General features: G+C 44.8%; 1 protein-coding gene across 2 annotated transcripts in view; it reads left to right on the top strand.

The window, feature by feature from the left end:
- Positions 1–26670, top strand: part of USP7 (ubiquitin specific peptidase 7) — a 56259-nt gene that overhangs the window by 11310 nt on the left and 18279 nt on the right. Inside the window, exons 2-8 of one of the 2 annotated variants that reach the window (XM_060122389.1) lie at positions 14354–14458; positions 19532–19730; positions 21698–21836; positions 22496–22584; positions 24419–24527; positions 25375–25505; positions 25963–26017. In XM_060122389.1, the coding sequence (XP_059978372.1) occupies positions 14354–14458; positions 19532–19730; positions 21698–21836; positions 22496–22584; positions 24419–24527; positions 25375–25505; positions 25963–26017 (827 nt within the window). Of the gene's footprint in view, positions 1–14353; positions 14459–15352; positions 15370–19531; positions 19731–21697; positions 21837–22495; positions 22585–24418; positions 24528–25374; positions 25506–25962; positions 26018–26670 lie in introns of those variants that run through there. The other variant, XM_060122390.1, reaches the window with a different exon arrangement.

Below are 26670 nucleotides of genomic sequence, written 5' to 3'. Positions count from 1 at the left end.
TTTTGGGTATGTTATCAGAGAGCTCTTGGTCACATAATTTTGTTTTAGAGCAGAAAGCGACTATTCTACCCCCTACTCCACGGGCCAAGAAACCATGTCTCTGCGGGCTTGAAGTGATTTAAGTAAAATTAAGTAAGCCCTCAGGTCCTACGTCTCACTAGCGCTATTTCAGGGGCTCCATAGCCACCTGTGGCTCGTGGCTTCCGTATTGGGCAGCGCAGCTGTAGACCTTCTCCATCATCACAGAAAGTTCTAGCGGCCAGTTGCTGCTCCAGACCCAGCCTGTGAACTGGGTTTAGCTTTGCCTTTCTAGAAGACCGCCTTGGAGAGGATTGTTCAGAATAACAGAAAACCAGGCATTTTCTTCTGTAAAAACCTGGGAAGACGGTTCCCCAAACTGGCTCAGCACAGCGCATACTTGGCCCTTCGCCTCAGATCGCTGCTTCAGGCCCTGGGCTGGGGGGTGGTTTACAGAGATGAAGAGGTGATAGGTGTCTTTGCAGAGGGAGAGTCAGCAGGATATAGATGGGTCACGTGAACATGTAATTAATGCAGGATAGAAAGCGATGAATGCTGCGAGAGGTGCAGAGAGAGGGCTCTGGAAGTGGGGGAGAGCAATTATGTCTGGGGGCAGGGGAGCAGGAAGGCTCCTGAGTAGTACTGGCAGTGGCCGGAGCGGGTGGTTAGGATTTGAGTTCTGGGGGATTTGAGGTGAAAATGGCAGAGGTAAGGCCTTTGGGTAGATGAAAATAGAGGCCCCTCTCTGATTCCTGCCCATGTGCATGGATTGTAATGAACTGTGTTTCTTTGCTCTTCTCCCCTTTAGACTTTGAGGCCAGGGAGCATTCTATTCTCTACACCTTGAACAGCAGTTTCTACCAGATAATTGAACGCATTGCATTTTTATATTTTAGTTTCAGTAGGACTGGAACATGCCACCATGTTCAATGCCAAATAACCTTAATTTTACCTACTTTGGTAACCATTATAAAGGGTTAGATTTGCACCTGCCCTTCTATAAGTCTTTGTGGGAAAATGTTAGTAGTCACCATGAATTTTATTTGTGTTTATTATTTATTTTTTCTAGAAAAATTTTACTTTTGGCTGCATCAGGTCTTAGTTGCAGCACACAGGATCTTTCCTTGAGGCACGTGGGCTCAGTAGTTATGGCACGTGGGCTTAGTTGCCCCACGGCATGTGGGATCTTCCCGGACCAGGGATCGAACCCATGTCCCCTGCATTGGCAGGAGGATTCTTAACCACTGCACCACCAGGGAAGTCCCTATTACACTTCTTGTTGTCAGGATCCTGGGACAGTTTTAAAATTGGTGAGAACCCCAAAGAGCTTCTGGGTAGGTGGGTTATAGCTATCATTATTTGCCAAATTAGAAATTAAAAGTCTTAGTTATTCATTTAAAAATAATAAACCAGTACATAGTAACACATTTAACATACTGCTTGTTTGGGGGTTTTTTTGGGCCACGCTGTGCAGCTTGCAGGATCTTAGTTTCCCAACCAGAGATTGAACCCGTGTCCCCAGCAGTGAAAACACTGAGTCCTAACCACTGGACCGCCAGGGGATTCCCACATTTAACATGCTTTTTATAGGAAATATTTTCTAAAACAAAAATTTAATGAGGAATGGCATTGTTCATACATTTTTCAGATTTCTTTATTATCTGGCTTGATAGAAGACAGCTGGATTCTCATATCTGGTGCTGTCAGTTGCAATGTAAATTTTACTGGAAATATAAAGCAAACCCAGTCTTACAGAGGTATAGCCTTTTCAGGCAACTGTGGCAATTCTTTCATACTACATCAAAATTTGGTAGCTTCTTAAGGTTGATTACAGCATGCAGTTTGAAACCCTATGATTAACTTACCGTGCTCTGTTACATTAAAATTTATTGGGTTGTCTTGTACTTTGAATGGAGCATTTCTAATACCATTCATTGGTCATTTGGAAAATACTGATTCACAGAGTTATACAGATCTTTTAAATGTTGGCATATTTCATTATACAGTTACATTAAAAAGTCCTTAAAATACCACATTCATGTGTGTAACAGCCTACCTGACTCAGTATAGGGTTGTAGTTACACCTCCAGAAAGCTCGCTGGCACAGAGAGCAGTGACTTTTGTTCTGTATTTAAGAGTCTTACTACTACTATCTGGCAGAGGACGAAGATGGTTGGATGATAATTAGCTAGTGGCAGCCTAGTTGTCCGCAGCAGCTGACGCCATGGGGACGGGCAGCAGGCAGTGTTGGGTGGTCCCCTGCAATGGGAAATCGTCCTCTGGTCCCCCTCACACTTAAAGGTATATGTAAGACGGTCCTGTTAAGATGAGTAACAGATATTTTGTGAGAATTCAAGGAGAGCGTGCTTAAACCAGAGGTAATTGTGATTTTGATTATTTTGCTTTCTATTCCTCCATCATGGTCAGCCTTCCACTTGTTTATTGTTTGTCTTTCCCCCCATTTTCTCCGTTTTCCAGTAGCTTGCGTGGAACAGTTGGAACTCTTTGGGAATCGGTCTGATTTTTTTTTTTTTTTTTTTGCGGTACGCGGGCCTCTCCCGCTGCGGAGCACAGGCTCCGGACACGCGGGCTCAGCGGCCATGGCTCACGGGCCCAGCTGCTCCAACGGCATGTGGGATCTTCCCTGACCGGGGCACGAACCCGCGTCCCCTGCATCGGCAGGCGGATGCTCAACCACTGCGCCACCAGGGAAGCTCAATCGGTCTGAATTTAAACGTAGCTTATGAAGTAGCACACCTTATTTATGTATGTGAGTTTACTGGAGCAAAGGGTGTGTCTGACCTCCCATTTTCCTGGCTTTTTGACGTTTTTGACTCCCTCTCTCCTCAAAGAACAGGAGCTGTGATGCACACATTTGTGTACAAGACCACCCGAACAAAGGTCCTGAGGCAAAAAGACTCAGACCTGTATATCTTTTATGCTCTCTCAGTTCTCTTTTCCCGAATGGTTAAAGATCTGAACCCATATCCCGAGGCAGTGCTTGTTTAAAGAGTCAGTAAATCATTTCTTATTCTCCCTGCCCTCCAGGTGTTTTTTTCCTTTGTTTTTCTTTCGTTGTTTTTCTTTTGCCTTTGGGGTGAATGGCTCTGAGTTTCAGCACAGGTGTAGGTCTGCGTAACCACTGCCCCAGTCAGGACCCAGAACCTCCCCTCACGCTGTGCTGGTTGTGTCTCCACCATGGCCATGCTCCCCATCCCGTACAGGTTTGTCATTTTGCAGATGTCGAGAAAATGGAATCATACAGCATGTAACCTAATCAGTAGTTGCTTTTTATTGCTGCTTCCATTCTGTTCCACGGAGGGACACCTGGGTTGTCTCCAGTTTTGGGCAGTTACAAATGAAGCCATTATAAATACCCGTGTTAAGGTTTTTGTGTGAACATGAGTTTTCATTTCTCTAGAGGATGGTGTAGAGTTGTTGTGTGAGGTATGCTTCGTAAGAACCTGCCACCTACTTCCCAGGCGCCCGTGCCCTCTCCCACTCCCCCATTGATCTTCATCCTCGCCAGCACTCGAGTGTCAGCATTTTTCACTTTAGTCATCCTGGTAGGTGGATAGTGGTTTTAATTTGCAGCTATCTAATAGCTCACAGTCACACATCTTTTTATGTATTTATTTGCCATCCCTATACCCTCTATGAAGTGTCTGTTCAAGTATTTGGGGTTTTTTTGTTTTGTTTTTCTGTCAAGTTTGGAGAGCTCTTTATATGTTTGATATAAGTCCTTTGTCAATAGGTGATTTGCAAATATTTTCTCCCAATCTGTAGCATGTCTGTTTATTCTCTTAACAGTGTCTTTCCGGAGAAGTCCAGTGTATCAAAATTTTTTTCTATGGATCTTGCTTTTGGTGTTATGTCTAAGAATTCTTGGCCATGTCTCACGTGATTACTTCTAAAAGTTTTAAAGTTTAAATCTATGTTCATCTACGGTCTATTATCAGTTAGTATTTGTATAAGGTGTGAGGTTGGAGGGTTTTTTGGGGTTTTTTTTGCCTATTGGTGTCCAACTGTTTGTTGAAAAGACTGCTGTCCCTTTCCATTGAATTACTTACACCTTTGTCACAAATCAAGTAGTAATGTTTACATGGGTCTATTTGCGGACTCTCTGTCCCATTCATCTGTGTCTACGTAACACAGCACCATCTTGATAACTGAAGCTTTATAGTGAGTCTCAAAATCAGGTAGTGTAATTCCTCAAACTGTGTTCTTTTCAGAATTGTTTCACTTACTCTGCTGGATTGTGATTGGAATTGTGTTCAAATATACCGATTAATTTCAGGAAAGCTGACACTGTTGCTGTGCCTTCCAGCCCCTGAACACCATATGTCTTCTGCTCCCGCGACTTTACCTGGGAAACTAGTCTTCCTCCCAGGAACTTTTCAACACTTTCTTTGGCCACTGGTTTTTTAGAAGGTTTTGAAAGTAGGTGTTCCTTGACAGTCCGGGTGGGTCCCCTCAAAAGGAGGGTAAGGCCTGAGTGGTGGTCTGCTGACACCAACGTGGGAAAAAAAACCAACCAGAAACAGCTTAGTCCTCTGTCCTAGGCTGTTCTGTTTGTGGCTTTATACAAATAAAGGAACTCATTTGAAATTGGCTGTGCTTGACTAGTTTTCAAAAGTTTTAGTTAGCACAGTCACAGTATGTTTAAAATCTCTCCTCTACTTCTGACCCCAATCCTCAGCCCCCGAACTTCCTTGTCTTTTTAAGTAGTTCTAAAGAAAATCCAGGCATTTAAGAGAGGATGCTGCCATTTGCCCCGGTGTAAAAGGACCTTCAAGGTCACAAGTAATCTAGGTAATCCCTTTGTTCTGGGATCCTTTTGTTCCTACTCCCTCCTGCCCCCAAATGGGCAGCTGCTGTACCCTTTTCTTTCTCTGATATAACCTTTTTTTAAAAAATTTTTTATTGAATTTGTTAAAATATTGCTTCTGTTCTGTTTTGGTCTCGGCATGTGGGATCCCAGCTCCCCAGGGATGGAACTTGTACCCCCTGCATTGGAAGGCGAAGTCTCAACCCCTGGACTGCCAGGGAAGTCCCCACTGGTACAGACTTTATGGGCTGCTTGAGGTGGTGTCAGGCCTTAGGCAGTACTTTGGTTGTGCCTTTCTGCATCGTGCTTTGCTTTGCTTCGCTTCGCGTGTGTGGGTGGTTTTACCTTTATTATAAAGGCAGTACATATTCGCTGAGACATTAAAACAACATGGAAGCAAGAAGGCAAGAAAGACTCCGTCCCTCAGTGAACACGTGTACTTAATGTACGATGGGTGTTGTCCTGTTTTTCATCTCGTCCACATGTACAGCTTCCTTCATTCTGTAAGGACATCCTGCTAATTGATTTCTCTCTTGGTGGACATTGTCCCTTAATATAGTTTTACTTTCTTTAAAACTACATGAATGTAGAGTGAATTTATGTACATAAATAAATTTTGTAGATAAATGGGTTTTTCAAACACCAAAAATGTTTAAAACTTTTAGAGAAATACTGCAGAAAATGGAACACTTACACCTGATTCAGTTGTTCAATGTACACATCATTCACTATGCTGGGCCCTCAGACAGCTGTGATTTGTGGAACTATTTGTTCCCACTCAGAATAGCCCATTTCTGTCCAGTTCTTGTCTCCCCCCCCAAAAAAAATACAGCTTTATTGAGATTTTATATATCCTGCAATTCACTCATACAATTCAATGGCTTTTAATAAATATATTCACCCATCACTACAGTCAATTTACCACTCCAAAAAGAGACCCCTGCACTCCTTAGCCATCACCCTTCCACTCTCCCTCCCAGCTCTAGGCAAACACTGATCTGCCTTTTGTCTTTGTGGGTGTGCTTGTTCTGGGCACTTTATATGAATAAATGGCGCCATACAATATATGGCCCTTAGAATTAATGGGCATTTATGTTTTAAGTTTTTCTCTGTAAAAAATGGTGCTTCAGTATAAGAAATATGCTTGTATATATCTTTGGGCATGTATGCTAGTTTCTTTGGAATGGATATCTAGAAATGGCATTTTGAGTGAAAGAATATTTGACTTTGGTTTTAATAAATACTGCCTTTGGGGAGAATAATTTGACTATAAATTTAGACTTTAGCCATTTGACACCACACATTTTGTGATGTGAGACTGTTTCTGGTAGATGAAAAGTGGTATTGTGTTAATTAGGAAAGTTGAGCAGATTTGTCATTTGTATTTCTTAAGAATTTCTCCTTGTTGTGGTTGCGTTGTCTCTTTTGATTGTAGGATCTCTGTGTGTTCTGCATATTGATCCTTTGACTCCTGTGGGTTGCTGATACTTTCTGCCTTCATCCTGTAGCTTCTGTGCAGCTCTGTCTCTGCTGGGCTTGCTGGGACTTGTTTTTCCTTTCCACAAGTGGACTGCCCTACCCAATATAGCAGATAAGACCAGATGTGTAAGCAAGCAGCACAGACATAATTATAAGCTCCTCAGTCGTGCAGGGTGTACACCCCTCTCCATGCCCGGCCAGTGTTCACTCAGTCATCAGTCATGGTTTGTGGGACAGACATGATGGCAGTTAGCATGATCCTCTAAAAACAGATGATTTTTACATAATGAAGCCAAACTGAAGACCCCAAACAAATAGTTTTATTTAAGGAACACAGATTTATACGTGGCCTTCTTTGGGGCTTTATTTTCATATAACTAATTTAAATCAGGATTATTTAAGAGTATAGAGCTAACTGTCGGGTTTCAATACAGAGTCTACTTTGAATCCTCAGACTCTCCCCAGGGCAGGACCACCACCCGCAAGTGGGCTTTCAGCTCCCTTCATGGGGCAGGCATGGAGCCAATTCATATAAAAATCAAAATAAAACCAGAACACCGTTGTGGTATTGATTAAGCCACGGACGGTTTCACTGTTAATATGACCGAAGGAATTCAGAGAGTCACTGGAGGCAGCCCTGCCAACTTGGCAGGGGCAAGATAGCCCAAAACCACACCTCACGCACATCCTCCACAGGGCAGCAGAGGCGCTTCTGATGGAGCTCTGCTGCCTGTGATGATGAGGACAGGCTTGATCAGATGGCTGCCTGGGGCTGGCAGCCAGGGTCCAAGCACCGGCACCATCTCAGTTCTGACCCACCTGTTTTTTGTTTTTGTTTTTGTTTTGTTTTGTTTTGTTTTTTGTTTTGTTGTTGCGGTACGCGGGCCTTTCCCGTTGTGGAGCCGGACTCGCAGGCTCAGCGGCCATGGCTCACGGGCCCAGCCGCTCCGCGGCATGTGGGATCTTCCCGGACCAGGGCACGAACCCGCGTCCCCTGCATCGGCAGGCAGACTCTCAACCACTGCGCCACCAGGGAAGCCCTGACCCACCTGTTATTGAGTGTCACAGTGCTTTCAGGGCCACCGGTGGTTTCCTCTTCATTTGGTGGGACATAGGCTTGACGTGAACATTCGGAGATTTTCAAGGCCCTGCCCACCCTCAACCTGGGCCTCATCTCCCACCTCCTCCCTTGCCCATTGCCTTGCTCCTGGTCACTCTGGAACTGTCTGGAATGTGCTTCTTCAGGATCTCTGCCCAGCCGGCTCCCTTCACTCTCTGGTCCTGGCCCGGATGTCCAAGGCCCGTGGCTGTTTTCCCCTCTGTCGCATTAGCCCTCTTGTGTGAGGGCTGCTTATCTGTTCCCTCCTGAAGCCCAGGGCGCAGCCTGCTCTTGACACATCAAGACACTTGGCAAATAAGGGGACTGACTCCTGTGAGAAGAGGGCACCCAGCCTCAGCCTCTACCTCCCAAGTTAGTCGTGTGTGGAGAAGACCAGTGTTAGGAGACAGTCATTAGAACGTCGCCCTCCTTACTGTAATTGCGGGCAAATACGGTGTGCCCGGGGTGGGGGTGGGGGATGAAATCCTTGTAATGCAGTAGTGGATTAGAAATGATGTTTTTGAACCATAGTTGCAGTTTTCCACTTCTAAGAGGTTTCACAAGAGGGATTGAGGGCCGGAAAGCACTTGGGCACTTCCTCATGGCCCACAGGCACTGTGGTCCTTGTCTGACTGGGGGGCGGGGGTGAGCTTGTTGGTGAATGGGCCCTGCTGCCTGGTCAGCACCTACTCCTTTCCACCCAGCGGCTGCCAGGACTGGTAAACCTGGGCGAGAGCAAAGACGGCTCAGACCTGCAATTTTGCTCCATACCTTTGTATCCTTGGTTCCCTCCAGGTTCTGCCCAAGGACTGGATCTGGATCTGTTCCCCAGTCCGTTCGAAGCCTGGCTTTGCCTGAGAATTCCCCCAAAGGGGACTGGAGTTGACACAGAGCCATCGAGTTCTCCCACAGAACTGTAGGTTTTCTGGGGGCGTCCAAAGTTGTTTCCCAATGCCCTGGAGGTTCTGGTTTCTTGGGGAGTGTGATAGCTGACACCTGTGGGTCCTTGCTTTTGTGGAAGGCTTACCAGACCGCCCCCCCTCTAATCAGCTCAGCTTCTCAGCTGGGCTTAGTACGAGTGGTACATCTTCTGTCTCTCACCTTCAAGTTATCAGATGTCTCTTTGCTTCTTTGAGCTTAGAGCCAGGTTTTTTGAGGATCAGCACATTGGGAAATCGATTATATCTGAATTCTTGAAAATAAGTGATGGCGCTAGAAGAGTTCTCCTGAGCAGCATGAGAACTTGGTGCAGGAGGCTGTGCAGCGCCACTTGGTAGTGGCTTTGGATGCGTTGTTGATCTTTGCCACTGGGAAAGAGCACTGCTTGTGGGAGCTCAGTGTGTGAGAGAGATGACCCTGACAGATGACCACACAGTTATACAGCGTGCTGCAGGACAAAATCATTGTACAGTTGTTTGCTTGTAGTGTCACTCAGATGGCCAAAAAGGAGGTGGTGGTGGCTGGGAAGAGTCATCTGTAGGGGATGGGTGAGTAGATCATGACATAATGGTATGGTGCTATTCGAAATCAAATCCATGTACGCATATCTGTATGGATCCTGAATTAGGATCCACGTATTGTGAATAGTAAAAGTGCTTGTACCTTGTGCACGTGTATGTACATGAACATTGGGAATGCCTTCCTTCTACTTAGACTCAGAGGCAGGGAGGTCACTATTTCCCTTTATTTATCACTGCACCCCTTGCCTTGCTTCTGTGAGCATTTCATTCATTGTGTAAAATCCTGAAGTAAAAATACCTGTCTCTTTGCTCAGGACCTGTACAAAAATGTTTACAGCCACTTTATTCATATGTAATGCCTCCAAACTGGAAGCAACCCGGATGTTGCCGCTATCTGAGTGAGCAGATAGTGGCATGTCCTTGCCACAGAACCCTCTCAGCAGGAGAAAGGAATGCATTGTTGACGTGAGTCTCAAGGGAATTGTGCTGTGTCAGAAGGTGCTCCGTAAGCTTACTTACACATGCTGTGTCCATTCTTCAAATGGCAGATTGTGGATATGGAGAAGATTGGCCATTGCCAGGGGTTTGGGGCGGGCACAGAATGGAGGTGGGTATGGCCGTAAAAGCACCCCCTGAGGGTCCTTGTGCTGGGCTGCTCAGTATCTTGAGTGTGGGGAACACACAGACCTCACATCATGAAATGCATGCAAGTGAATAGGAGGAGGATCAGTATATTGTCGCTCTCCCAGTTGTGATATTGCACTATAATTTTGCAAAATGGTGAGAGTAGGCATTTTTAAAGTATTTGTGGCTAAAGAACTTTTCACAGCATTGTGCCTCTTTGCTCAGGACTTCCTTCTTTATTTCTTCCTGACCGGTGCCTCTGGCTTCATTCAGGAGCTCCATCTAACATACTTTATTTCAGGGTGAGCAGTCCTCCTTAGGGAAGGGCCACTCCTGTCTCATGGAGGAAAAGCAAAGAGAGTAGCTGCTCCACAGCTTACAGGCCCAGGGCAACATCCCTCTCAGTCCAGCCGGGACCCTGGGTCCATCTGTAAACACCCCACTCTGCCTGATCCCAGGCTGTGATCACTGCCTGAGAATGTTTATACAGCGCCCAGCACACAATAGGGACCAGTACTTGGGAGTTACTTATTTGTGAAATCCTGGGAGCAGACGTTAGATCCTTCTCACGTGCCCAGTGTTTCCTCTGCTGCTCCTGCCCCAGCATAGACGCCAGCCCTCTCTCCCAGGCCGGCCCCTCCTGAGGAGCTGTGCTCTGTGCACCCGCCCAGTGTCTGTGTGGGAGACTTTGTTTCGTATCTCAGCTCTAAGCTGCCTTGCTCTCTACCTTTAATTATGTGAGAATTTCACACATGCTTGTATGGATGCTTCATGCCGAAAATTTTCCTGTATAAGTTTAATAGCTATATTCCTTGCCTCTTAGGCTTGAGGGTTTCTTATGTTCTCTTTTTAAAAATAAACTTGAAATTTTGGGTTAATTTTAGATGTACAGTAAAGTTAGTAGAGTGTGTTCCCATGGACCCCTCACCTGGTTTCCCCCACTAGCAACTTACATCAACACCTGAGGGAACTAGTAACTCCAGACTTCTTTCTCCCACACTGATACTCTGTGTTTTGATGAGGTTGTTTGAATATGCTTCTGGCCCTAATTTTGTGGGGAGCTTTTTTAAAAAAAAAAAAGAATTCTGAGGGAGAGCTCCTGGAGATTCTGTGCAGTCACTCTGATGTAGCCAAGAGAACCCTCCCCCCCCCCAGAAGATTCTGCTGCTGAGCCATGCAGACATGGCAGGGAACCATGGGCTTGTACCAGAAGGTGATTCAGGAGCTCAGAGTGGGGGCCTTACGCCACTGATGGATTTTCAGAACCAATATGCCATTTCTGAACACTCCTTCTGCAGTATATTTGGACTTGCAGAAAGATATCAGTGTTCTAATTTACCTTGATAACCCCTATTTTATGTAATATTCTTTAAAATGGATTCAGTGCCAGGAGAGAGGAGAGGAGGAGGACCAAGCAGAAGTCTGGGGGTTTTGACTTGGAAGTCAGGGTGAACTGGTAGACTGGGGCTTAAAATGTGCTGGTTAGGCTCTGCTTGACCGATTCAGGGACCGAGTGTTGGCCCATGGCCTCTGGTAATCCATGTGTTCTGCCCTTTTAACTGAGCCATGGTTTTGCTCACTGGATTGTATTACTAGTTGGGACTTTTTTTTTTTTTTTTTTTGCGGTACGCGGGCCTCTCACTGTTGTGGCCTCTCCCGTTGCGGAGCACAGGCTCCGGACGTGCAGGCTCAGCGGCCATGGCTCACGGGCCCAGCCGCTCCGCGGCATGTGGGATCCTCCCGGACCAGGGCACGAACCCGTGTCCCCCTCATCGGCAGGCGGACTGTCAACCACTGTGCCACCAGGGAAGCCCACTAGTTGGGACTTTTGAGGAGAAATCTGGGGGGCTGAGTCGAGAGTGACTCTGGGGCATGGCTGGATCTTCGTGGCCCAGGTACCTCCTGGTGGCAGCATATAGACTCTTAGTTGGAAGACCGTGAGGTGGGTTTAATGGGGTTGTTTGGTTCCCTCTACCCAGCCTTTTGGGGAGAGGTTTGAGAAATATTTGTGAAGTGATAGAAAATGTCAAGGCCAACAATTGGAATTTTCTATTTTTCTCATCCAGGAGTGAGATTCAGGTGCTAAATCAGCACCACATCATTTCCATAGCAATTGGCCAGTGTTCTTTGGGGTCAGTAGCTCTGGGTTGTGACATCACAAACAGAAGTCTGTGGGGAGAAAAGCTGGATGTAAGCACAGGCATCCTCAGTAAAAGAGGAGGAAATATAGGCTTTGTAACTAAACAAGGGAGCCTTTTGTGTTTCTGAAGTCACTCTTTAAAAAAGGTATTTTGTGCCACATATATATTAAAATATGCCTCTGGTACTTATCACAAGGTTGTTGTCAAAAGGCTTACCAATTGTGAGTAATGGAAATGAACTCCTTTCGTATTTCTGGGTGTCATGTATATATTTCGGAATGATAATTGCTCTCCTCCCCTCCTTGACATTTAAGTATATCAGAGACCTTTTTGTCTATGTGTTTGAGGCATACCATATTGTCATTGGTATTTGCAACTGTGTGTGTCAAAAAAATTAGTGTTGTAGTTCGTATTTGGCCAAATGAGAGTTAATACATTGGGAAAATTCCAACTAGGCAGGATATAAAATTCGGGAACAGGATCACTTTATATAGAGTGATAAATATATGTACGTGCCAATCTTGCACTTCTTCCTTGATGATAAAGACAGCCTTATCATTTAGGATATTTCTGGAAGCTTAATACAGATTGTGGTATCAGGCGCTTTCATCATTTAATTCTGGTCCGGGGACTTACCGTGTCTTAATTAAAATTTTAATCCTCTTGTTGAACTAACTCATTTTTATGAGAAGCTTTTTTTAACTGGATATTCAGTCCCTTAGGAGCTAGACTTGAGTTGCCAACCTTTTCTCCAAGGGTCCCATGGCAGTTGGTTGGGAGGGCCTGTTGCTGGACAGGTTCCTCATGTACATGCTGGGCCAACCAGGAGCTTTTTGCAGTTTCACAGCCACCAGCCTGGACCACCGTCTCCAGGCCTGTGAAGGGTGGAAAATTGGTCAGCCCAGCAGGAATGTGTACCCATCGTGTGTAAAAGATGGGACATTGCTCAGGAGCACCTGGTTCAGCTGCAGAACCCTACTTGCCTTGCCTTTTAGGAGCCACCTGCAGAGAAACCTTTGTCATTTTTGCATTCGTGCATTATAGACCATGTTTTAAAGCTCTTGCCGTAGGCTGGATTTGAACTGAGGAACTAAATTAAAAGTACCAGGCCTACGTCAAGCAAATTACTTTAAGATTTATAGTGCATTCATGTGATGTGTGTGTGTGTCTGCAGTGAAGAATCACTCTACTGCTGCTTCTACAGAACCTCTTACTAGTTTGTGTTCTCCCAGTGTTTGCTTATTGGTATAAAGGGAAATGAGAAAGTACACACTCTTATTCCATCACAGTCTCTCTCTTTTATAGCAAGGGTTGCATATGATGATATATATTGCTTGGTACCTTAATTTTTAAAAACTTTAATATAACTCAGAACATTTCATATAGGTACACTGAGAACCTTAAAAAAAACTGCTGCATAATATTCCATTGGTGGAATGTGCTGTTTATTTCAAAGGCCTTCATAGGGTTTTTCCTCATAAAATATTTTGTGTGATGGTTTGAGGTGGTTAATATATATGCGCATATATATATTTATTTATTTATTTATTGGTGCCACACCGCGAGGCCTGCAGGATATCTTAGTTCCCTGACCAGGGATTGAACTTGGGCCCTCGGCAATGAAAGTGCAGAGTCCTAACCACTGGATTGCCAGGGAATTCCCTGAAATGGTTAATTTAGGAGGGTAAATGTGGAAATTCTGTCAAAGCACCCAATGTTTCATTTTGCTTTTTAAGCATATAAGTTTTAGAGTTTAGAGTTCAAGCTAGTTAAGCAACAGGAAAAGGAATTTCTCCTTTCCCTACTTCCCTCCCCCAGTTTTTCTGTCAGGATGTCATGGTTGAGGGATCAGTTTAAAATTTTATGTTTTCATAGACAGCTTTTAACACAATTGCTAATTAACTGTATATATTGATATTTAATAAAACAAAAGTATCAGGAGTGGCAGTGGTCTAAATTTGAGTAGTAATACCTGTTTCTTAGCTTCCAAGGATTTCTAACGTGTGTTTTGAGATGCTTAAGAAGGAAAATCGGATGGTTTATATTCAGGAATTATTTGAGAAAAGTAACCTGACAATTGGAGTTTGGAGTTTGTCTAGAGGGGAAAGGGGAGGGTGCTCTCCATGGTGCTGAATCAGATTGACTGCTGATCCTAATGGTGTAAAGGCTCTGAGTATTGGAGTCCAAGGACACAACTGTGCAGCTATTTAAAAAACCACATCTCCTGTTTGTAGTTGAGACACTTAATTTCTATTGGAGTGTCTGATTTACCAAGGAAAGCCGACTGTACAGGCAAACAGAACAGCATTAGTTGCAGTGAGCTATTCTGACATGCTGGAAGGACAGGATTTAAATGTGAAGTATGGGCAGTAGAGGCTATTTAAATCCTAAATCCCGCCAAAGGCTTTTTAAAATTCTTCTTTTAAACCGTGGACCTATGTCAAAATAAAGATCATCGCAAATGGAGCTGATTATTGTGAGGTGTAATGTGTTTTCAAGTCCCATTTAGCATTTTGAAAGAAACAAAAGTTTATATTTAGTAAACATACTAGTAAATACTTTTTGGGTTAAAGTGCAATTATTTGGGCACAATTGGAACTTAATAGTGACTGGAAATTGTCAGAGTACAAGTATATATATATATTTCTAATCTAATTCAAGCCATGAAGGTAAAAATCATGGAATTTCTTTGTTTTCTTTAAAGCTGGAGATGCAGATGACCCACCAAGAATTACTCAAAACCCTGTTATCAACGGCAATGTAGCCATGAGTGATGGGCACAACAACACAGAGGAAGACATGGAGGACGGTAAGTACCTGGGCTTTGTTTACGCGCATTGGGCAAAAAACTGTCGGAAACAGACATTTCTTCCTTGAGTACTTCTGAGTTTCTTAAGAGTAGCTAGTTTTCAGGAGGTTGTATCTGAGGAAAATTTAGGAGCCTGTTTTGGTTTCAAATTTCAAGGTTGCCTACAGATTTCAAGGTAAGTTGATTTTCCCCAGCCTAGGAGAGAAGGTTGAAATACAGGAGTTTGTAATAGATGGGTATTTGCTCAGGCCTACAATTAATTTTCCAGCCACTCCTAGTATTCAGAACACAAGTATATCTTACTGTCCTTTCCTTCTCGTCTGCAGCACGATACTTCTAGACACTGGAACGTGGCTTTCCATTGCATTCTTATTGTAGCAAGTATATCAGTTGTTTGTAGCTAATAATCTCTCCCCACTCCGGTTAGGTGCAAAACCAGAATCGAGCTTTGGGCTTTGTCCCCCAGACTGACTTTTGGTCTTTATCTTCTCTGTGGAAAGTGTATGCATTTGTACGTGCATGGACATTTTGTGCCTAGGAAAGCCTTTCTTTTGAGGCTATTTCTTCGCTGTAATTTATCAGACTGTGTGACCTGTGCATTTGCCAGGTCGAAATCATGAGAAGGTAGCAGCCAGTAATCACTTTATGCAGCCCCTGGAATCTTGCAGTGTAATATGAAACCATGTTCTGTCAAAAGCATGTCCATCAATCCTCATGAGGGTTGTGTCCTTCCCAGGGGTGTAACGGGGCAGTTGAAAGAAACCATCAGTCACGGGCTGCACCACCAGAAGGACTGCTGTTCAGACCTCCTGCCAAAAGTTCAGCCTCCATGAGAAACTGCAGCCGTAGTTGAGAGTTCTCTCACAGTGCGGTTTACCCCTGGCAGCTGGCTGAGGCAATATCTGAGGAAGGTAAAGAGGCGTGGTCTGACCCGCTGCTTTGTTACCTGTGGAGTGCACTTTCCACCGCAGATGAGGGCAACGGTGTGGGTGTGGTCTCTTGGTTGCTGGGCTCTTGGTTTTATTTCAGACCCTGGAGATGCCAAAAGAGGTTCAGAGAGTGCAGTTGGGAAGGCATGACCAGGTCTGATGTACCAGGCGTGAATCAGGAATCGATTGTAGTCTCTCCTGGAGCAGTGAGCGGTCCAATCCAATCAGAGCCCTCCCGGTCTGGTTTCCACAGAGCAATTTCATTCTCGTTTTTCCCCAGGTGTTTTTACGGGGAGGGCTTGGGAGGAGACAGATGTGGATAAAAGGGCAGGTTCTGTTGGCCTCTGATGCCTTTTTTGGTGGATACTTCTTTGTTGGAAGGGACTGTCCTGTGCCTTGTAGGATGGCAGTGTCACCTGTCACCACCACCACCACCCCACCCCACCCCCTGTGCAGTCGTGACAACCGAAAATGTCTCTAAACATGGCTAGAAGTCTCCTGGGGGCCCCAGATTGCCTCATTTGAGAATCAATAAGGAGATCATAATGTACATAAAATCCCTTTTGAGGCAAATTTTACTAAATTATTGGTAGTAAATAATGGTGCTATAGAACCTAAAAGTAGAAATGCTCCTACTGCGAATTACCAGACGGGAAAAGCATGTTACAGGAGAAAGTAGAAGTGATCTTCAGTAACGCTTTGTTCCTGGCCTTTCTAAAGGCCCAGGGTCAGGAGAGAGAAAGATCGTATCTATGGCAAGGGGGGTGGGAGGGAGATGGTTCTGTTTCTAGGAGTAGAAGCCTTCGTTTACAGCAGCGTTTTCCCAGTAGTGATAGGTGTTTTGAAACACTTAATGGCAGGATATGTGCGTTGTGAAAAGTGATCAGAAAAATCTAGGAAGTTTGAGGAGTGCTGGCTTAAGCATGTTTCTTAAAGTACGTCTAAGCTGTCAGCCTCCTAACATCTTTCTTCAAAAGACTTTTTTTGTTAATGATTCCCCAAGCCTCTGAACGTTAGAATCTGTTTTTGCTGAATCTCCTTTTAACATCTTTGGAGGGCACACAGTATGGGAAACACTGAGTTAGAATCTGATTTTTACAGAGAGGCCTTTTTAGTAGGGGGAGTTTCTTACACAGTAGTTGAGTGGCTAGCAACACAGGTTGGAAAAATGTTTAGTAGAGGTAGAGAGTGATTGTTGTAGATCTAGATTGTTGGTACCCGTGAAAAAAAACTTATTTCTGGGAATTAACTAGGATTTGCAAAGACTTGTATTAGAATGAATAATCGATGTTTGATACAGTTACTGCAAGAGCGCCATTTGGGGAAACCTCAGGCCTGCCATTTTTTTAAAAAGACCTAAAGTGGTGGGTTATCGAGATTTCTGACAAGATGTGTTGAGGGCAGCAGGTAGCACGAGCTTGCCATCCTGTCATTTGCGATAAGATGCTGGAGTAGGTGAGTCAGTGCTCTGTGGTGTTCAGGCAGGTTAGAGTCTCTGTTTGGATGAAACACTAATCCTGCAGGATACAAGGTATCCTTCATAATCCCAAGTATACTACTTTTACCAAAAAAAAAAAAAAAAAGTTTTGTTTTGAAGCAATTATAGATACAGAGGAAGTTGCACAAATAGTACATGGAATCCCGAGTACCTTCCTCCCATTTTTTCATTTAGCTCCCTTAGGGGAGGGTAACAAGGCTGACCCCATCTGCCAGAGATGGGTTTCACGTCGTCTTCTCTTTTGTAGACCCTCCTGTCTTGACCTGGTATTTAATACAGGTTTTCAGTTATTCAGTTAGTTATGAAGAGTTTGCAAGGCAGCTATGCTCATCTCTATACCACCAACGCCACACAGTATGAAGAGCTTGGAGCTGTGGGGTGGTGACATTTTTATTCACATGAGATCTCATGTTAAACTTCCTCATTAGCATACTTTGGAAGATAATCCTCTGCCTTGAACATGAGGCAGAATCTCACATCTAGTGTGTGATTCAGCAAGTGTGAACTGCACATGGGGGCCAGGGTGGCGCCAGGCTCAAGACCCAGAGCCTTGGCCTTGAAGGGCTAGCCCGCTTCTGGATGCGTGCTGTGCTGAGCTCCCCATCGTGTGGTCCTATTTAATGTTTAAGATTAATTGAGGAATTTGACTAAAGGGTCGGGAGGAAGAGCAAAAAGGCATTTATGATGTGTATCATTTTTTTGTCTGTATAAAACTGTAATCCTACAAAGACCTGAATGGTAACTGACAGTCAGGTAGGTGAGTTGGGGGGGGGGGCTTGCGACATGATGTCCTTAGGTCCCAGGAGTGTGTCCTGCCATTACTGTACAGCAGGCCGGGTTTATTGGGCTCTGCGTTTGGTCACCTAAACTGTAGGATGGCAGTTTACAAACCAGAGGCAGGGTCACTGTGCTCAGTGTCCAGATCTTGGGTACTGAGACCCCCTGTGCTCACTTCTTAACACCTTGGATGAGATAAGCCACTTAACCTCAGCAGGCCTCGGTTTCTTCATCTGTAAAGTGGGAATTAAGTAACACCTGCCCTTGCCTACCTTGTGGGGTTTAGATGCTGCTCAAATATGATTTGTGTGGCTGTGGAGGAGTGGCCCGCTCTTCTCCTCAGCCATTCTGGACCTCATTCTCTGGAACAAGTTTCTTGTCTTTTCCGTGGACTCTCATCTGTGCAAGGGATGAGGGTAATACCTGCCCCTTGAGGAGGCTCGAATGCAAAACGCACCCATCCAGCTGCTCTTCCTTTGAGGGCCTCTCTGCTAACAGCTGAGCCAGGTTACGGGTAGTAAAAAAAAAAAAAAAAAAAAAAAGGTGGGGACGGAGAGCCTTTAAACGAAGATAAAAGCGCTGTTACACATCCTTTTGGGTTTTATTTCTTTGGTAAAGAATACTACCCTCTCATGAGGACTGATGGACATGTTTTCTTAAGAACAAATTCAGTCACAGTGGAGGCAGTTCTGTGTGCGGAGAAGTCTGCACCGCAGTGACCTGAGTGAAGTGTAGAGACGGGCTGAGGGCACAGACCTGCGAAACCCCACTTTGTGCGTGGGGTCAGGGATGTCAAAGTAGCACCTGCTTCTCAGCCAGAGAAGGCCTTCCTGTTATTCTATAGACCAAGTGTGGCCCTTGGCCCCTGGGCCTGTGAACTGTCCCCAATCTGCCACGAGATAGGCACAGAGAGAGGAAGCGCTTAGAAACTTGTATAGCAATTTGGCCTTCCTGCGGCAGTTTTATTATATTTTATAAAAGTGCTGGCCGGTAACAGGTTGGCGGGTGGCCTTGGGAGAGCTGCTCCCCTCACGGGGAGAGCTGGAGAAGCATGGACACTGCTGGGTTTGTCAAAACTAATCCACAGCCTGGGTCACTTGAAAGGAATAGTCAGCAACAGAAAAAGCTGGAATTCCAAGTGTGACTTTTAGTTGAATTTGTATCAGTGCTTTGCATTTTATTGGAGGAAATCTTGATTTCTTAAATTGGCCTTTGGTCTTGCTGAGTAAATTTAATAGTTCATTTTGTTCACGTCAAAAGGAATGCCAGTTTCTTCTTTTTTTCAAATAATTCCCTTAGAGAATCTAGTCTGATATTTCACCAAAATTGTGAACTAATGAAGTTAACATTTATTTTTAGCTAACTTCTTAGGAATCTTCTTATCTCTAAACAGTGCTGCGCTTCCCAGGAATGGCTGTCGCCCACTCCTCGGAAGTTCTTGTTTGCCTGCAAATTCATGTTTCTTCTCCACACTCAGCCCAAGTCTCAAGCCCTTTTCTTTTCCTCCTCAAGTCCTGTCCTTGAACAGATGTGACGTGAGAAGTTTTACTCCTTTTCTCCAGTCTCTCCACTCACTGCGGATTACTTGGGAATTAAGACAGAGTAGAATAGACATTCTTAATCACACTGAGCTCGTCTGGTGGGGAATGCAGGTGTGTGTTGCTAGCCCTCTGAGTTTGGGATTTCATTTACACAAACTATATGTCATCTCACAGTTTTAGATTGTTACTAAATTGGAAATGATGCTATCCTTTCCCCAAAGGGTTAGATTTTAGCAGTTGAATATAGAATGGTTAACCCAGGTTTGTGCTGCTTTCAGTGTTGTCTGACAATGCCGGGCTTGGTGATTGACAAAGCGTTTTCTTGCAGACACGAGTTGGCGCTCCGAGGCAACCTTTCAGTTCACTGTCGAGCGCTTCAGCAGACTGAGTGAGTCGGTCCTTAGCCCTCCGTGTTTTGTGCGAAATCTGCCATGGAAGATTATGGTGATGCCACGCTTTTATCCAGACAGACCACACCAAAAAAGCGTAGGATTCTTTCTCCAGTGCAATGCTGAATCTGATTCCACGTAAGACAGTTTAAATGATGCAATTACAAATCCGCAAGTAGTTCTAGTACATTATTGGAAGCCAAATTGGCCTCTTTGAATTTTGGATTTCTCTTTGAATTCCCTTTCTGCCTTTACATAGTCATTTGATTTTAAGTTATATTAAATACAATTCCCTCTTTAAAACTCACTGGTAGGTACTATATCCAAACTAGAAAAGGTGTATATTTTTCTTGCAAATAAACTGAACTTTGTGTGTTAGAATCTACCTGCCCGTGGAACATGGAATCAGGGCCTATCTGGACTAGCTGACTGCTGGATTACCAGGTGTATTTCTTATTCTACCAGTAACTGCTAGGGGGGGAAATTGTCGTTAAGGAAAATTCTTCAGGCAGACATCCTCACTGTATGTTAACCAATTTCTATGGGTTATTCAGAAAGTTAAAATTAAAAAGCAAAGTGTCGCTGTTCAACGTTTATCAGAAGCACAGTTGAGAGATTGAAGGGATGGATTCCAGATCACTGTCACCCTTTCTCGTTCCACATCCATGAACCCACGGGAAAGCTGCTTCCTTGACCACGTCTCCCTGCCACCGCAATTATGGCCCTTGGCACCCTTGATGAAGATGTTCCCCAAAGGGCGCTGGTTCCAGCTGTTCTGCCAAAGCTTTCATTTTCCTCTTTACTTGAGTGTTTAAGAAGCCAGTTTTATGGGGCAGTCAGGGCCTTGGCCAAATTTTTACTTCTTGTGTTCCGTTCACATTATGATCTGATCTGATGAGCGTTGAGGCTGGATTGGTTTTATTAGTCTGACAGACAACTTGAGCCTGAACGGTAGTTTGGGAAACATCCAGCAGCCCATGTCCAGCGATGGCATCCCGAGCGAGCGGCATCCCCGCGGGAACAACACTGCCCTTGCCCTTGTTCTGATGAGTCTGCAGTCGAAACATTCCTTTATAAAAAGCTCAGTCTAATGAGTTCAGTCAAAACCTTCCTTTATAAAAGCTCCACTTTAAGTTGGTTTTTAAACATTTTACACGTTGATCCAGGGACCCTTTTGGGGTCTGCCCCAAACAACCGCACCTGCAGTTATTCTCGGGTGGTGGCATCCTTGCTCAGAGCCCCCTATACAGCCTGGTGTGGAAGCCTCACAGCACCTGAGGGGGGCAGGAGTGACACTTATTAGTAGAGCCTACAGCTTTAGGTCTGTTCACCTAAAAAATAGCTTTATCATCATTCTTCTATTCAAGTAATAGCCGTATTAGGTACTAGAACTATTATCTGACCAAAAAGCTATTGTCTCTTGTAAAATCTAAGGACAGTATTTAAAGTTCAAACACTTGTATTTTATAGATACCAGTAAAAAACTTGAAACCTTTTAGAAATTAAAAAGACATAGGGGCTTCCCTGGTGGCACAGTGGATAGGAATCTGCCTGCCAACGCAGCGGACACAGATTCGATCCCTGGCCCGGGAAGATCTCACATACCGCGGAGCAACTAAGCCTGGGCGCCACAACTACTGAGCCTGAGCTCTAGAGCCCGTGAGCCACAACCACTGAGCCTGAGCTCTAGAGCCCGTGTGCCGCAACTACTGAAGCCAGCACGCCTAGAGCCCGTGCTCCGCAACAAGAGAAGCCACCGCAATGAGAAGCCCACGCACTGCAACGAGGAGTAGCCCCTGCTCACCGCAACTAGAGAAAGCCCGCGCGCAGCAGCGAAGAACCAACACAGCCAAAAATAAATAAATAAAATTTTAAAAATTAAAGAAAAAAAAGACATATAGCATTGAGTTAAATCACTCCAGACCACACAAGGGCACCCCCAGACCCTCTTCACATTTTTTTCTCCATTAAAGATAATGTGTGTCCCCTTATTCCATCTAAAAAATAGAAGGAAAAAATATGGGAGGTTTTGTGTGCTGTTTTAAAAATTGTGTAAAAGTCAGGTAAATCTGTCGACTGAGGCTTAGATTGTCCTCCCTGAACAGGTCTTGGTCCTGTCATGCACAAGCGGTGCTGAAGATCATAAATTACAGAGATGATGAGAAGTCGTTCAGCCGGCGTATCAGTCATTTGTTCTTCCATAAAGAGAACGATTGGGGATTTTCCAATTTCATGGCCTGGAGTGTAAGTAGTAACAATGTACTCAGACTGAATGATCTGAGCGTTGTTCTTTGTTCCCTAATTCTCCATTCTTCATATCCATCTATTCATTTTAGGATCAAAATGTTTGCTTTGTAAGTTGGATAGGTAACTGAAAACGTTTTTTCTCCAGTTTCCTACGTCAGGTTTTTAGCAGCCAACAAGACTTCATCTCGGTGTTTTGGTCAAACATAGTAAGGTAGTTAATAGCCTTCCTGATAGGCTAGGTTTCCTTTAAAAGAAATAATACTGAGGCAGGCATAGTGCAGGGTGGTTTCCTGTAACCAGTGAATTCTCAAGTCAGCGCGTTTGGGCTGCTTTTGCAGAGGTGGAAGCCAGTAGGACTTAGGAACGCCCTGCTCAGCTCTCTGGTGGGTTCTCTGGCAGCCTCCCCAGACCCTGCCTGCTGAGTGGATGCTGAGCCCCTGACACCTCCCATTCCTCCAGGAGACATCCAAGCTTTTGCTGTTTTCATTCAGAGAACATTATTTAAAACAAGCCAAAGCACTGCAAAACTAGAAGCACAATTTAGGTGTTTTGAAAAAGTAGTATTTTAATTGATTAAGTACAGGGTAATTGTTTGGAATGAAGTGAGCATTTGCGGGTTCTTATGCAAGTTGGATATTCTTATTTTTTTTTTATAGGAAGTGACTGATCCTGAGAAAGGATTTATAGATGATGACAAAGTTACTTTTGAAGTCTTTGTACAGGCGGATGCCCCCCATGGAGTTGCGTAAGTTTTCCTTTAATTGGATGCTATTAAGAGATGTTGTGAATTCTAGTGAAAGGAGCAGAGGTGCATATATACAGCAGATAAGCACCCTCTGTGTGCTCATCCCTTGGCACACAGACCAGATCAACGGACGTATGCCAGCTTCGCGCTCATGCCTTTGTGTGGCGGATTTATTGAGCAGCTCCTATGTGCCAGACACTCTGCTGGGCTCTAGGAATATAATTATGTTGGACAAGGCAGCCATGGTTTTCTGCCCTCGAAGAACCTCCAAGACCACTCGGGCAGAGGAGTTGACGGCAGTAACTGCAGCAGCAGATGTGCTGTTATTTTGTGGTGTGGATGGCGCTGGGAGGAGAGGGTTCCGTCCCTGGGTCCAGGCGGTCTGTGGGCAAGAGCGAGGTGTCGGCCTTGAAGAATGTGTCAGATGTCCTTGAGGATGTCCTTGATTGATAAGGAATGACCGGGGGAATTTGGAGGTGGGGAGAAGGGTGTGAGTAAGGACACCTGGCAGGGAAGTTTGAGGTGGGCGGGGCACTAGGAGAGTGTGAAGAGGGCTGAGATGGTGCCTTGGGATCAGGTTGTAGACGAGCAGGACTCTTAAGGCCAACGAGCGAAGAAATAAAGTGCAGCCTAGGTGGGAAGGAGTCAAGTGTAGGCGCCCCTGTCTCTTCCCGTTTTTTTTTCTCTTCCCACGTGGCCCTCCTCTGGCATGAGTGCGTAGGCTGACCCGGGTGGGATGGGCAGCCGGCAGCCCAGAAGGGCGGTCAGGTCATTCAGTCCAGGTCCTGGCTAAGGTGGCCTGCATGTGGCCCTGGGAAATTTTAAAACAAATAAGATTTATTAGTTTTCATATTCATTGGGCTGATATCAGAGGAATCAGGCTTTTCTTGAGTAGCCTTTTGGAAACATACCCTTGAATTGTATTCAGATACCAGGAGTGGGGGGTAAAAAGGTGGTATTTCTAGTTAAACTTTTTGTGGGGTTTTTCCCCTTCCTTTAGAAAACATTCCCCCTATGCTTATGATACATCTTTTGACTAAGAAGGTAGATTGGGTTTTTCAGACTTACCAATCAAAACAGGTATCTTGGTTCAGTCTTGCAAAAACCTCTTACCCCCGGCATCAGAGTCCTGCTGGCCTGAACTCACAGTAAATGTCTAGTACTGGTCACACATTTGCACCGTGCACAGAGGGGGAGGGGATGGCGCTGGGGAGGGCTGTTCTGCTTCCTGTTAACTCTTGGGGGCGAGAGGGTACAGACTGTTCTCTCTCCTAACCAACCACCTGTGTAACAGAGTAAAGGGAAACGGCTCTTGTAATTGAGGTCTGAACCTGCCGGTATGCATGCCTGTCCTTCTCCGTGTACGGGACGCTACAGAAAAGAGGGGTTTCGGCTGTTTCCGTCCCACCTTGTGCTGACTACACGTGTGAGCCGATGTGTGTGTGAGGGAGCCACACTGGGACTCAGTTTGATAGAAATAGACTTGAACTCCTCTCTGAGAGTGCTGCTCTGGGTAAATGATGGCACTGCTGCTGTCAGCACACCGCGCGGAGGCCGCCTCTCCGGTGCCGGGCTGAGTTCGCACTGGCCCACGTGCTTGAGCAGACAAAACTGGTGACTGCCGGAGGGAGCCGTGTGATAACTGCCAGCCTGGCAACGAGTTATTCACTTGGAGGCGGGTGCTCGGACGTCGTCACCCCGTGTCAGGATGGTGGGAAGGAGGTGGTGGTGCAGAGCAGTGAGGTGCTGGCCCCCAGTCCCCTCGCCCACACACGTTGCAGAAGCAAGGAGGTGTCCTGTGCAGTTTTCCCTCAACCTCAAACTGATCTTGTAGGTGGGATTCAAAGAAGCACACGGGCTATGTCGGTTTAAAGAATCAGGGAGCGACTTGTTACATGAACAGCCTGCTGCAGACTTTATTTTTCACAAACCAACTGCGAAAGGTAAATGGATGGTGTTTCTCTCCCTCAACCTTCCACCCACCCTTTTCTCTCAAGTATTAAGGGGCAAGCAAAGCCCCGTCACCAGACTTGTCTCTTGCCGCGTCTCCAGGGAGGCCCCTGCTTTATGCTTATACATAGCTCTATTCCTCAGTGTTCGGACGCTTGTGAAGCTAACTTAGATGATGAAAAGTTTACCACAGCCGACAAACCTAACTTTATTGGGCTAGAAATAATAAAAGCTTTTTTAAAAAATATGAAAGTCATTAGCAGCAACATTTGAAAAGTTTTATATTAAAATTGATTAGTTGAAAAACTCCTGGTCAGGAATCTTAATTTTTCACTTACTATAGCTAAAACTTCTAAAAAATATAAAATCTAACGGAGGATAGTTACTTGCCCTTTAGGAATGCCGTGCAAGCAGGGGAGCAGCGCAGGCAGCACACACTCCTGGTGTTGGGGGGACCATTGGCTGGTCTGCTGGCGTGTCCTTTTCGCACCATTCTTCCAGGCAGCGTTAATTACCAAGATAGGATGATATCTTGGGGATAGTTGAGTGTGGTTAATTGCAGTAGCATTGAAGTTCCATCAACTCTTTTGTTCAAAGTCATGTTAAGTTAAAAAATGTTGCTCTGCTCTAAGAAGTATGAAATAGAAGTGGTTCTCATTGGATGGTGAGCCTTAAGTCATTTTTAAAATTCTTTTTTCACTGTCTTGATTTTTAAAAGACCTTTTGACCCTTTGTGGGGGGGATAGTTAAAAGCCCTACCCAACTGCCTTCGTCATTGTGGTGTTAGAAATGATACTTTCACATAAAATTCCATTTTTATTTCTGAATCAATTCTTTTAGGCTGTGTACATGATGCCGACAGAGGGTGACGATTCATCCAAAAGCGTCCCTTTAGCATTGCAAAGAGTGTTCTATGAATTACAGCACAGTGATAAGCCCGTAGGAACAAAGAAGCTGACCAAGTCGTTCGGGTATGTGTTGGGAGACCTGTCCATTCTGCTGCTCGAGGGCTGAGTTAGTGGACGGGGAAGGGTTGAGAGCAGAGCTCAGGCACTTGAGTATGTCAGGGCATTTTATCAGTGTCCTTTGTTTGACCTCTTTGGAAATGGAGGCTTTTAGAATTTTGCTTGAGAAGCAGTTCACCACTTAGGTTTACCTGTCAAGGAAAGGATAACATATGGTCTCCAAGTTTCTGTACATTTACTTGCAAACACGACCTCCCCTTGCAGTAAGATGTTCAGAACAGTATAAAGTTGTGAACGTTTTGGTGTCTGGATAAAATTCAGTTTGTCTTTGAATTATAATCTTCATAAAAATTTAAGAATAATGACTAATTACATGGTTTGGTTTTTTAGTCTGAGTTGCTTGTTAATTTACTCTTGTTTGAAATCTGGAAGTTTAAATATAAATTCATTTTATCTCTCTAAGGTGGGAAACGTTAGATAGCTTCATGCAACATGATGTTCAAGAACTCTGTCGAGTGGTGAGTTTTCAGCCGTAATTGTTTACTACTTACATTTCATATTTTGAAGCACTGTCAGAAGTTGTTACCAAGTAAAACCTCAGGCCTACTTCAGTCACTATCATTCCAGTTATGCCCATCTTTGTTCAGGACCAGAACTAGGCTAGAAAGAAAAGACAGCATGTATCTAGTTTAAAACCAGAAAGACTGAAAAATTATTTGATAGGGAAGTGTGAGGGAAAATGTAAATTTGAATAGTATAGGTAGTGTACTTTTAATGTGTTAAGTTGGCATAATTACCAGAGTTACTAATCCAAGAAACAACAGATTGGCTTGAGTAGCTGTCCTGATGATCCCACTTCACTTTAGAATAGTGACTTCTGTTCTTACTCTGTAGCACAAGACCCAGACCCCGCCTTGGCACAGAACTTCTGGTTGAGGCAGACCTCTGTGTAGGGGATCTTCCCGCAGACCATCTCTAGTCACTAGCAGACGCGCACTCTTCCAGTTGTGATGAAAGAAATACACACACACACACACACACACACACACACTCACACACAACATGAAATGGCTATTCAAGGTGATTGGCTGGGCAAGGTGTGTTTTCTTTTTTGCAGCACTAGCTGGATTGAATCCAGTTCATTAAATATCCATGGACAAACCAGTCAATC

This window comes from Lagenorhynchus albirostris, chromosome 15, assembly GCF_949774975.1.
Source record: "Lagenorhynchus albirostris chromosome 15, mLagAlb1.1, whole genome shotgun sequence".
In the NCBI taxonomy this organism is placed as follows: domain Eukaryota; kingdom Metazoa; phylum Chordata; class Mammalia; order Artiodactyla; family Delphinidae; genus Lagenorhynchus; species Lagenorhynchus albirostris.
The sequence above is the reverse complement of the archived record's forward strand: the minus strand, read 5'-3'. Positions and strand labels throughout refer to the sequence as shown.